The 13,051-nt window shown below is 48.0% G+C and overlaps 1 protein-coding gene across 6 annotated transcripts in view; it reads right to left on the bottom strand.

Moving 5' to 3' along the window:
- Window positions 1-4,999, bottom strand: part of Aktip (AKT interacting protein) — a 10,012-nt gene extending 5,013 nt beyond the window's left edge. For 2 of the 6 annotated variants that reach the window (XM_005369604.3, XM_005369606.3), the window contains exons 1-3: window positions 4,926-4,999; window positions 2,324-2,435; window positions 853-1,058 (exon numbers count right to left, since the gene is read on the bottom strand). In XM_005369604.3, the coding sequence (XP_005369661.1) occupies window positions 853-1,058; window positions 2,324-2,365 (248 nt within the window). In that variant the 5' untranslated portion in view covers window positions 2,366-2,435; window positions 4,926-4,999. Of the gene's footprint in view, window positions 1-852; window positions 1,059-2,323; window positions 2,436-4,370; window positions 4,512-4,547; window positions 4,642-4,925 lie in introns of those variants that run through there. The other 4 variants (XM_005369605.3, XM_013354628.2, XM_026777287.1 and 1 more) reach the window with 4 other exon arrangements.
- Between the last annotated feature and the right edge of the window lie 8,052 nt (window positions 5,000-13,051).

Here is a 13,051-nt window from a genome sequence, read left to right as displayed (position 1 = left end):
TGCTGCACAGTGCTCGTCCCTGTCCCTGCTCTCCTTAGGCATCACTAGTGGCGTGCTGCACAGTGCTCGTCCCTGTCCCTGCTCTCCTTAGGCAGGGGACCATCAGAGCAAGGGTGGGCCTATGACAAGCTACACTGCCAACCTTTCCTCCTGATATGGACCTTCGAGGCTTTTATTAAGTAAATCTTCTAATAACAGACCTTCTGACATACGAAACAACTTTGTAAATACTTTTCTGAGGGCTGGCAAGATGGCTCAGTCAGTAAAGGTAGCTGCCACCAAGCATAAGGACCTGACATCAATCCCTGGGACCCACATGATGGAAGAGAAGTGACCACAGATGTCCTCTGCTCTCCACCTGTGCCACAGCACACACCGCCAACACACATACAATTAAAAAAAAATGTAATTTAAAATTTTTAAGCACTCTTGAGTTTTTTTCTTCTAAGTCAGTGTTTCTAGTTCCTTTTCCTGCTAACTGTGGCTTCCGGACCCTTCCCTACTACACTGACCCCAGTCTGTCACAATGCTTCCAATAGCATGAGAGCCAAAATGGAGCCCAAACTTCCCAATGTGTGTGACCCAAGAGAATGTCACTCAGCTTCTGCCCACTTGATACAGAAACCTCTTCAGTGAAATTTCTCACAGAAAAGAAGACAGAAATTAATCTACCAAGTTCCTAACCAAGTATACGTTCTCAAAAGTCCTGTCTGCCCTCCTGTTCTCTAAAGAACAGCAAGCTGGAGACAAGTCTGAGCCTTAAGATTAACTCAAGTTTATCAGGAGACATGACTTCATTCTTAACTTGCAGGGAGCCATTCATAACTGACCAGTCATCCATGAAGGACTCACAATTCTGCAAGAAGCGAGTACTCCAGGTAGAAGGGCCCATAAGAGGCATGGGTGCCATTTGCTGACCGCGCTGCTGGGGCTGGAGATGCAGGCTTCGTTACGGGCAGGGCGCTTTTGGGAACAGACGGCAGCTGCTTTTTCGGTGCAGTCCGTGGAGGACTGGTTTTCACATCCCCTGCTAGTGTCGTCTCTTCAGCTTCAGCTCGCTGTTCAGAATGAAAGTGTGACAGCATTTATGGCAACTCTGAAAGCAGCATCGGAGAGCACCATCGTGGCTTCTAAGCTAGAGTTCTCTAGCATAGAATTCTCACACCATGATCAAGACGCCTTCAAACCCCTTGAGAGGGCAGGTCATGGAAGGGGCAAATAAGACTGAAGCATGACTAAAGCAGAAAGAACCCGTACGAACAGTGTAGTCAAGCCTTTCACGAGCAGCTGAAGCAGGAAAGCCATTAACAAGATCAGAGAGCCTCGTGTACATGCAGACACTGTAGAAATGGAGTTGAAAATAAACAGTGTGGGTGGCTGAGCTTAGATGCTCCCTGATGTGAGCACAGGGATAGGAACAGACGTGAAGCTGTTCTCTCATTTGCTTAGGTCAGATATGATCCTGCTATGTTTCCACACTAGCATACACTGCTCTCCTTAGTCGATGAGCTCGTAATGACCAGAAAACTAGCATCTAACCTCAAGTACAGCAGAGGCTTTTTAATAAATCGTACAAAATACCCTGATTGTGTGCATAGGAAAAAAGTACTAATGATGTGCTACAGTTAGAACTGAGCTTTTAAATTACTGTTTATATATTTTAAGCTTTCGTAAGAGGAAAATATATTTCTATTTTTTAAAGATTTTTTTATTACATTATTTATTTGGGGTGCATGTGTGCCATAGCACACATACAGAGATCAGAGGACAAACTCAGACTAGGCAACAAGTGCCTTTATTCACTGAGCCATTCTGCCAGTCCACATATATATTATAGTTAATATATAATAAAATTGTGCATGATAGCTCACACTTATAATCCCACAACTCAGTAGGCTAAGGCAAGAAAACTGCTGTTTGCGGCAACCTGGGCTATGGAATACCAGGCTATTCTGTGCTATATAGCAAGACTTTATCTCTAAAAAAAATAAAGACATTTTATTTAGACCATTTATTTATTACCCAAATCTTAGTTGACTTGACCAAAGCTTCTCTAAAAACCAAATCCTGAAAGTATAACAGAGAAACATTCAGAATACATCACAATTTCATCAAGTACACATACAATCTAAATGAAACACTCTAAGCATAGTGATTCCTCAGAACTTCTGCTGATGTGAACTCAGCCCAAGAAACTGATTTTAATGGACAAACTGATTTCTCAGAAATAAAGCCCAGTAATTTTGGCTAAAGATTACACATGCTCCTGATAAGAGATTGCTAGCCCTCCCTTCTATCAGAATTGCTGTTTGACTGTACCTACTTTGCGCACAGAGTTTGCAGACATGCTCCACAAAGGGTTCATAACGTGTACTCCAAACAAAGAACTTCAGTGCTGTGTCATCAAACTCTTCTGTCCTCAGCGTTCACGCTGCCTTGAAACAGGTGGAAAGAATACAACACACCGACACCAGCAGTTAAGACAGAGCCGAGCATCCTGGACACGCATCACGTCAAGCAGTGCACTGATGGAGAGGCCTGGGGATGCCATCAGAGAGCTCAAATAATCTCTTCGCCACACCTTTCCATTGTAGGCTCCAGCTCCTCTCACACCCTCAGGAATCTATATGAAACTGCACCACAGTCAAGCATGCCAAGCCCAGTACTTGGGAGGCTGAGGCAGGAGGATCCAGAGTTTGAGGGCCCATTTGGATTACATAGTGAGACCCGCTGACACACAAGAACAAGCAGACAGAAACATCACCTGTGTGCCAGGGTCCTGACCAGCATTTAGAATAATCGTGAGTGGATTCAGCTTGCTCTACCACACTGCCACAGCTGCTAGCGTTGTATCCAGGCACCTGACTAATGGGAAGGCTGTATTCAGGATGCACTAACCGCCTACACGCAAGCTGTGTCACTGTTCTCAGGGTCAATGTGGGTGACTAGGAACGACTTGAATAAGTTGTGTCAAGTACAAAACTAAGAGCCAACAAAGTAAGAAAAAACACGGGAGACCAAGTATACCTATATCAGGAAAGGGGGGTAGAATCCTGTCCCTGTTACCCCAAGGAACTGCCCTTAAAAAACAACAACGAAAGACAAAAACGGGCTCATTATGTGGTCCAGAGTGTTCATGAATTCACTACGCAGCTCAGGCTGGTCTCAAACTCCACAAATTCCTGCCTCTGCCTTACACTACTGAAGAACAGGTCACAGGCAAAAGGTTCGTAGCAACAGGAGGTTTGTTCAAAGTACTAAACCGGAAATTCGGTAGTATGAGGCACTCCAAGAACTGTGAATGTATAAATTCAGGGAGGGTTCAAATGAGACATTTCCCGAACCTTCTGCTTGAAGCATCAGGTAGTGGAAAAGAAAAGCAACTTTCAAAGATCACAAGGTCAGTGGGTCACTTACTAAAAACACAAAGACGCAAAGAAATAGCCATTTTAAGGTGTGACTCCTTATCTGAATTGCGGTGTTTAGCAGTGAAAAGCTGAATGACAGTGAAAAGGGTCAAAACTTTTCCTCAACTTCTCTATCCAGCAGGGATCTACGTTCTCTGGAGTGTCTACAGCATCCATGGGTGGGTACTAGCGCTAACATCCCAGCCAGTGCCTATAACTGCTGTTGTGCTTTCCAGGAGACAGTGTCATCCCGTAATTAAACCAGAGGACAGGGATCCCAGCTCCCCAATTAACCTGCACATTTGCAGCCAGTTAGCTGACTTCGCTAACCTGCTTTTAAAGGTGGCTGACACACCAGGACATCGAAAAGTGGGGAGGAGGTATATTCCTGTTTGGCTCCAGTGAAAACCACATTGGGTTTTCAGGACCAGCACTGCACTGTCTAGGTACACCTGTTTTATCGGGGTCCGTTGCCCATTGAGACTCGGTGTTTCCTACTTCTAGATATACTGGCAGCAGGTACCTTTCAAGGCTGTGTCTTTTGCCTTTATAAATTTAGTACACTGTCCTCAGTTCCTCCAAGAGACATCGTATGCCATTTGTCGCAGCGATATTTTTAACGAAATGGTCCCCAGTAGCAACATAAGCACATGGAACTGTAGCCAGCTTTTCAGAAACTACAAAGGTTGCTAGATGAGCATCTGCCAAAGGCATAGCATGACATCGTCCAATAGTAATGACAGATCTAAGACAAACAGGCTCTATCCTTGTTCTCAAAAACCACCACCAGCCTTCCTGCTCCTTTGGCTCTAAGTATAAAAAACGATTTGCGTGGCTTTACACCACACAGCTGAGTGAAGTTGGCATCTTCACCTGTGCGACGATGGGCACACGGCAGAGGGCAAGTGAGACTTGGCTACCATCGTTCCTCCTCTGTGACACAGAGCTAACATGGGCACTTACTAATACATCACCGCAAAAGCGGGTTTATGAAATCCAACGTGAAGAGACCACCAGGGAGAACCGAGGAAAAGGAAACAGCTCCGGCCTCAGACAGTCCGGCCGGGGCAGCTAGCAGGGCCGGGCACCTTCGCTCGGGGCACAAACCCGTCTCGGAGCACGTAGAGAATCTGGACAAACCTGTCCCGAGGTGATGCAAGGCTGGTGCCCGGCCCTAGCCTCTAAGCTGGCTGGAGGCCGGCCGGGCCCGGGAGTCTGCAGTCGAGGCCGAGGGCCTGGGGCTTCACAGCAGCCCCTCGGCGGAGCGACCGGCCACAGCGCGGGCCGGGAAGCCCGACGGGGGAGCCACCGAGCCTGCCTCCCTTTTCTCCCTCGGCCGTTCGGGAGGCCGCGCAGCAGGTGCCTGGAGCGCACAGGTGCGGCCCCGCCCCCGTGTCCCCGCGCGGCCGCCGTCGCCCGAGTCCCCAGCGCTCCGCAGGGAACCGAACGCCCGGCCGCGGACGACACCCCTAGGCCCCGAAGGCTCAGGAGTCACGGGCCAAAAGACAGAACGCTCACCTGGACGCCCTCGATGCGGAGCTCAGGCGGCCGAGCGCCACCGCGGCCCGACAGCATCTCCGGCCGCAGCGCAGGCGGGCCCCTGCCGCTCCTCTCCCGCAGCGCCCCGCCCCGCCCTGCCCTCGGCGGGACACGCCCTGGACACGCCCCCAGACTGGGATTTTCCGCTTGGACGCCCGTGCCGAGTGGTTCTCAGGTTGTCCATCAAGGACGTGCTTCCGGAAGGCGTTGGGGAGGTGGGGGTCGGCACTCCGTCCTGCCAATCAAATCAGCGCCTCTCGGGTGGGGCCGCGCTCGTCCCTCCCCTTACGTAACAGCTCCCAAGGCAAGCTGTCAATCAAAGAAGCTTCCATCCCTGGGGAGGTAGGGTGGGCGGGAAACAAACGGGCACCCGGCTGCCATTGGACATGGCGTGTGCCAGTCACCATGGAGACCCGCCCAGCGGTTTATGCCGCAGCCACTGGAGCCTTCCTCTGGCAGTGATTGCTGCTAGCTCCTGGCTCCGCGGGGGACCGCCTGGTACCCAGGAAAGGGCAGGACCTCCACGTCGGGGACTCTGAGTCAGCGTCTGGAGTGGAAGGAATGTAGGAGAAACTGGGAGTTGTAAAATCGATGTTATACCAGATTTATTAATAAACCAACTCCAAGGACAGAATTATACTAACCAGGCTTGTTAGAAATAATTTTATCAGTGTTCCCGGGGATTGCCCATAACCAAAAGAGACAACCTTGATTTACAACCAGCCATTAAGCCTATGGCAGAGAACGCGTCTCTAACAAGCAGTTCAAGGAGGGTAGGGCAGGGGGACAAACGTCCTTAAATACTGGCCTAAAATAAGGGCCGTTTCTCTTCTGGAGAAAAGCGTAGTTCTACCAGGTGGGCAAGATGACCCTGGGTAACTATTAGAAAAGAACAACACTGATGTACTTAGGAAATAATTCTAGCTGGGTGGTGGTGGCGGCGCACGCCTGTAATCCCAGCACTCGAGGCAGAGAAAGAAAAAAGGAAGGAGGGAAGAAAGGAAGAAAAAAGAAATAATTCTGCCAATATTTCGCTGTGTAAATCTCCCTTCTGTCCAAGTGGCCAGAATTGCAGCTTTTGTCTAAATTGTTTAAAATGTAACCAGGGGCCAGGACCTGAAAGAGATTTAAGGATGACAGCATAAACGAAAGGTAAAAGCCTAAAGCCTATGGAAGTTAGTAACGTATTGGAGGCAAGTTTCTTTTGAGGTGTTAGCCAGAGCCAGAAGATGCTCTGGTTACACAGCTTTTCTGGACTTTTCCTAGGTATATATAGAGTGAGTTCTCACTGTTTGGCATAGTCCTCTCCTTTAGGAGGTGCACCCATCTCTGCAGGTGAGGCAGGGGAGCGGGTGGCCTGAAGTAGGAGCCCCTCCACCGACCTGTCAGGTCACCCTGAGGCCCAGGGAACGACAGTGTCACAAGGTCTCCCACTCCTGCCTGAAGCTGTCACTTGAACCTGAAACATTCGTGACCTTTTCCTGCTCAGGTGCCTCCCACTGGGCACATTTCAAGCTCAATAAAAAAACCTCCCCAGACTTTCAAGACTCCCTTCCTGGCCTCTCCCTGCTCTACCCAATTCTGTGAAGGCTGCCATTGGCCTTAATGCCTCCAAGTCCTCTAATCGGTCACCACACAGTACTGTACAATCCTGGCCACCCTCCCTTTGGGTCTCCCCCCCCCCCCTTTTAGGCACAACACTTGGGTCTTTTCTATGGCCTCGTTGGATGCCTTCAGTCCAGAGAAGTCCTGTCTGAGCAGTTTACTTCTTCCATTTCGATTGCCACTGAGATTATGGTAAATGACTTACTAAGTGGCAGGAAGCCAAAACTCATGATGGCTATCCCAGAGATTGGTTCTGATATCCAGCTTCCTCCCCCAGCTGAAAACAGCCCTGAGCCGCTTGCTCTCCGCCAGTTTGGATACATTTAAGAATGTTCTGGCCCTGTTAGTACTGGTCTTCACATAAAAGGAAGGAGAGCTGGAAGTCTTTTCCCCTGGCCCCAGAAAAATCTCCTCTGGAATCTCTTCAGCCCAGTTTCTCCCCGGGACGCCATCCTCAGAGACTGTCCCTGACTTCCTGCTTCCCCAACTCACTGTTCTCTGAGTGGACACACAAACATTCCTCAGCGCGCATCTCGCCCTGAGCTTGTTTCCTGCATGCATGCACCTGCCCACCTCACATTGGATACCCAGACACATAATTCCAATGCCCGAGAGCTTATTCCTGTGTGTGCCAAACAGCCACCAACTCCAGCTACTCTCCGTCACAGAGGGGCATCTTATGTTGTGAAATGGGCTCTAAGGAGTAGCCCTGCAGTCCTCCTGGCATGTCTGTTAGTAAAATGGCTGCAGCCAGGAGGGTTCCAAGGTCAAGCAAAATATTTTGATGAACAAGAATACTTTTCATCCAAAGAAATGCCGGAATATCTCAGTGACCGACAGGAAGTCACTGGGTCTCTGAAAAAGCCAGGGACTAAAAATGCCACAATTAGAGGCAGAGTCATTTGCCTTGGATCCCCGGACATCAAGGAACAGCGACGTACAATGAACGCCACTAAAGTTTAGAATGTGTTGCTTTCTGTGGAGCGTAGATGTAGGGGCAACCCGAGGCCAGCGAGAGACAATAACAAGTTTAGTGACAGAGCTGGAGAACTGAATGTGTTCCAGAGTATTTAAGGGCTGGAGCGGAGACAAACAAGCCATAGATTAGATATGGGTGGGAGCTATAGCAGGAGGCTGCAGAGGATGAGGGTCTAGATCCGTGGTTCTCACTTGTGGGTCGTGGCCCCCTTTGAGGGTTGAAGGACCTTTTCACAGGCGTCGCCTGAGAGCATCCGACAACAGAGATATTTACATTATGAATCATAACTGTAGCAAAATTACAGTTATAAAGTAGCAACAGAGATAATTTTATGGTTGGGGGGGGTCACCAAAACATGAGGAACCATATTAAAGGGTCATGGTGTTAGGAAGGTTGAAACCCACTGCTGTAGATGTTCACATTAAGTTACTGGCTGGTCAGACCACTCCGTGAGGTGAGAAATGGAGCCGGTTTGGTGGGGGTTTGGTTGGCAGCTGAGGGATTTGGTGGAGGAAGTGAGGACTTTGGTCAGGGGTTGAGTGGTTTGGTGGGGGACTGGGGGCTTTGGTTGGTGATTGAGGGGTTTGGTGGGAGTGTAAGAAATGAATGGTTATTGTTCTCTCCTTTGTTGATGACACAGCCTTGCTTTTGTTGAGTTCAAACCCTTCTGAGAGTTCCCATTGGTTTCCTAATAGGAAAAGACCAGACTTCTCATGATGGCTGTGTCTGGCGCAGCTGTCCCCAAGCTTGCCTCCTCCAATATCTGAAGATGTGCGCTCACCACAGGAGGGGGCATTGCCCTGTATCCTCCTTCCCTCTCAGCACAATCCGTTGCAGTGCAGTGTGCTGTTTCTTTGGGAGCTGCCATGGCACGTGCCCATCTCTCACATTGGTCAGTAAGCTCTGCAAAGGGAGGCGCCATGACTTTAGGGCCTCATGACAGGATGGAGCGGGGACCCAAAAACCACAGAAAAGGAAAAGGTGGCTGAAGTGTGTTTGTGTGCTCTCTCTGCATAAAAAATGGCTTGAAATGCTTTGTCCTTGAAATTCAGAAAGAAACTTGTTTCCAAAGGCACTGTATCCAGAGGTGAGGCACCTTATTGGGGGTGAGAGGGGTGGGGATGGGGGGTACCATTCTTGTGGGACTCCATGAACCGCTGTGATGGCTGACCTGTCAGTTTGACTACATCTGCAATCCACTAAAAACCACAAGCTGGGGGCGCTCTTCTCTTGGTCAGATCATCTGGAGCAGGAAGACCCGCCCTAAATCTGGGCTGTGTTTTGTTGCAGCAGTCCAGATAGGAGGACATGGAGGGAGGAAAAACTGCTTTTTATCTGCTCTCCCTCACTCTCGATGGCAAACCAGCCTTGCTTCCCTCCAGTAATGAAGACACAGATCTGGTCTGTTGAGACACACAGCCTCGTGAGCTGAGCAACCACGGGTTCTCAGCCTCTCCAGTGGGAGACAGCCATTGTCAGACTACCAAGACTATAAGGTAAAATATATATATGATATGGGGTAACATGTATATACTTATATATATGATAGACAGACAGACAGACAGACAGACAGATAGATAGGGGGTTAACACACACACACACACACACACACACACACACACACACACACACACACCATACTATCAGTTCTGTTCCTTTACAGTCACCACAATGATGTATTGTTACAAAATGTGGCCACATGCCTTTTTTTCCTCTACTTTCCTGATTGCCTTTCTGCTTTCTGTCATGACACGAAGCAGCCCCAGCTCCCACCGGATGCCAGCTCCACACTCCTGGATCTCAGCCTAGGGAAGCAGGAGTGAAGTAATCTACTCGGTAACCTCCAGATCACCGAGTCTCGGGTATTCTATTACAGTATCAGAAAGCAGACTACGACAGAGGTCACTAGGAAAAGGACTGTGGGTCCAGGGTGCCTGGCTGTCATCTGAGCAAATGGATCTAGAGTTTGAGGTCATCCTTGCTGTGTGCAGTGTCTCAAAAGCGAAACAAAACGAAACAGAAAACCAGGATGGCTTGCTTAAAGAGCAGCCAACGAGGAGGCAGTCTCATAGAACATTATATCGCTATAAAATGCTGAGCTCGGGAAACAATCCACCCGGGACTTGACCTGTTGTGCCAATTCGAGCTAATCATTACCTGGACCAGCTAGGATCACCTGAGAGACAGCGATCTGGGTACGTAGGTCTGTGTGAGATTAGCTTGACTGTTTAAACTGAGGTGAGCGTGCCTGGCCACTGTGGGTGGCACCATTCCCTGACTGGAATCCTAGACTAGGGAAATGGAGAAAGGGAACTGAGCAGGAGCAAGCATTCATTGCTCAGAGGGCAGGGGCAGCTGCTTCCTGCTTCCATCGTCTTCACTCCCCTACCCATGATGCATCGGGACAAAAGAAGCCCGCCCTGAAGTTGCTGGGTAATTTTATCACACAGCAAAGAACAAGCAACTGAGACATCTAGTTTTAAAAAAAATATATCTTAGAAACCCTTTTTACATTTATTTATGTGGGAATGGGTCGAGTGTGGTCCTCTCCTTCCACCGTGGCTCTGGGGGCTAGAACTCGGGTCACCAGGCTTGATAGCAAGCACATTCGCCTTCCAAAGCACTCATTCATTTTATGGCTTTTGCCAGTCTAAAGTTCTGGAACGCATCTGATATGAAAATTGCCCCAAAGGTCCTTGTGCTCGGAGCTCGAAGTCTTGTCCCACCGGGAAAACTGTCATGAAAGCTGTTCTTTCGGTCCCCAGAAGCTAATTGTTCAAATCAATTTTAATCTCTCATTTCCTATCAAAGATCTTAACAGAAAGAAGTAGGGAAGTGATGAACCTGTTTTCTACCTGGAGCCATTTGCCCCACGCTCTTCACGAAGCACGGAGGCTATATCTGTCTGCGGATTATGCGTATGGTTTAGCACACGCAAGACAATCAGCTGGCTTCTGACAGAAAATGGAATTAAGACATCAGAGACTTTATGGATAGTGAGATCAAAGTAGTCAAACATTTAGCTTTTCTTTTTTATAACTGAATGGATTTAAAGGAGTGTATTAAATTCGCAAAGAGTCTATTGTTAAGCATGGTGATGACCAATTTTGACTGACAAGTTGGTTGGATTAAGAAATACCTAGAAGTTGGGCTGGGGAAATGGTTCAGTGGCTAAGGGTACCTGCTGCCAGGCCTGCTGGCCTTGGGTTAGAGTTCCAGAACCCACACAGTAGAAGGAGAGAATGGACTCCTGTGAGCTGTCTTCTGACCTCCACGTGTGTGCCACAGCATGTACGGATGTACACACACACACTCAATAAGTAGAAATGTAAACATTGCAACATTGGCTAGAGTAGAGGAGGTGTGGCCTGGCTGGAAGAAGTGCCTTGCTGGAGACTTGTCGAGGTTTACAGTGAGCCCCGACCCTTCCCTCCCAGAGCTCATCCCTACTTTCTGGCTAACATGGATTAAACAGCTGCATCCCATTAGGCCCTCTTCATCACGCATCTTAGTTACTGTTCTATCTCTGTGGTAAAACACCATGACCTAGGCAACTTATAAGACGAAGTGTTTAATTGGGGATTTGCTCACAGTTTCAGAGGGTTAGTCCATGACCATCATGGCAGGGAAGATGGTAACAGGAAGTGAGGCATGGCACTGGAGCCAGAGCTGAGGGCTGATTACATCTGACTCATAAGTTGGAGGCAGAGAGAGTGAGACTGAGCCTAGCACAGGCTTTTGAGATCTCATAGCCCACCTCCAGTGGTGCATCCCCTTTAACAAGGCCACACCTCCTTATCCTTCCCAAACAGTTCCACTAACTGGGGATCAAGCATTCATATGAACCTCTGGGGGCCATTCTTATTCAAACTATCACACCATGATAGATTGAATCCATGAACAGAATGAATTTTCCTCCCTATAGTAGTTTAAATAGGTACAGCCCCTGGAGACTCTTGGCTTTGCTTGCTCGTAGTTCTGGAAGGGCACTATTAGGAGGTGTGGCTTTGTTGAGTAGGTGTGGCCTTTTTGGAAAAAGTGCTTCACTATGGAGGTTGGCTTTGAGGTCTCATATGCTCAAGTCATGACTAATGTGACAGTTCACTTCCTGTTGCCTACAGATAAAGATGTAGAACTCTCAGCTCCTTCTCCAGCACCATGTCTGCCTGCATGCTGCCATGCTTTTTGCCATGATGATAATGGACCAGACCTCTGAAACTGTACACCAGTTCCAATGAAATGTTTTCCTTTATAAGAGTTGTCATGGTTGTGGTTTCTCTTCACATCTATAGAAACCTTAACTAAGACATACCCATAGGTCCCTTTATAGCATGCATTTTTCTATAGCAATTTAGAAATTAACAGCAACGGCCATCAGATGCATCAGAAACCACAGACCTGAGAAGCACTGCTTCGGGAGATGATGCCAAGGCTGTCCTTTCTATGTCATTATAGTAACTCCCCACAACCCCCAGGTTTGAGTGAGTAGGTGGATTGCTAAACGGATAGTTGAAAAATCCTACAGAAAACAGCATTTTTTAAAAAAAAGTTAGACTAGTTTATGAACCATTGAATATTTGTAGCTTAAAGAAAAGCAACCCACATACAACACTGGTGCTCGTGCAGGCTGAGAAAATCAGTTTCCTTTTGTGATCAAACAGCATCTTGAATGTGGCACAAGGCTTGCAAAGAACCTGCCTCTTTTTCAATGCTGACAACGGTATCACCGGCCGCAGGAGCAATCTGCTGGTTGACTTTGGTTTTTGGAAACCACCCCTTTCTGTGGTTTACAGCCTTTAAAATGTTTAATGCTGGGGAGGGAGAGGGAACTGGGATTTGTATGTAAAATGAGAAAACACTGTTTAAAAAAATAATAAAAAACTGAAAAAAAAAAAACCTAAAATGTTAAATGCTTAGTTTCCATATAACCAGATCTACAAAATAAGAAATAGAAAACTGGGCATGGTGGCTCATGCCTGGGTCCCTGCATTTGGGAGGCTGAAGTAGGATAATCATTACTGTTCAAGGCCAGCCTGGGTCAGAGTAAGACCCTACTTCAAAACAAACGAATGAATGAATGGATATAAGGGGGTAGAAGAGAGAGAATTGTCATGAAATATTAGTTGAAGATGTGTTACATGTATTTGTGCTGTGAAATATTTGTTTAATGATGCAAAGATATGTTGCGTTCCTTTATGTTGCATTTGTTTAACTCTGTGAAGCTGTGTTACTTTGCCTGCCTAAAACACCTGGTTAGTCTAAGAAGAGCTGAATGGCCAATAGCGAGGCAGAAGAGAGGGATAGGCGGGGCTGCCAGGCAGAAAGAATAAATAGGAGGAGACGTCTAGGCTTGAAAGAAGAGGAGCCAGGAGCAAGAAGACGCTAGGGGCCAGCCACACAGCCACACAGCCACACAGCCACACAGCCACACAGCCACACAGCCACACAGCCACACAGTCACACAGCCACACAGTCACACAGTCACACAGCCACACAGTCACACAGCCACACACCCACACAG

The sequence above is a fragment of the Microtus ochrogaster genome, unplaced genomic scaffold (genome assembly GCF_000317375.1).
Source record: "Microtus ochrogaster isolate Prairie Vole_2 unplaced genomic scaffold, MicOch1.0 UNK54, whole genome shotgun sequence".
Lineage (NCBI taxonomy): Eukaryota > Metazoa > Chordata > Mammalia > Rodentia > Cricetidae > Microtus > Microtus ochrogaster.
Note: the sequence above shows the minus strand (reverse complement) of the source record. Positions and strands in the feature narration are given on the sequence as shown.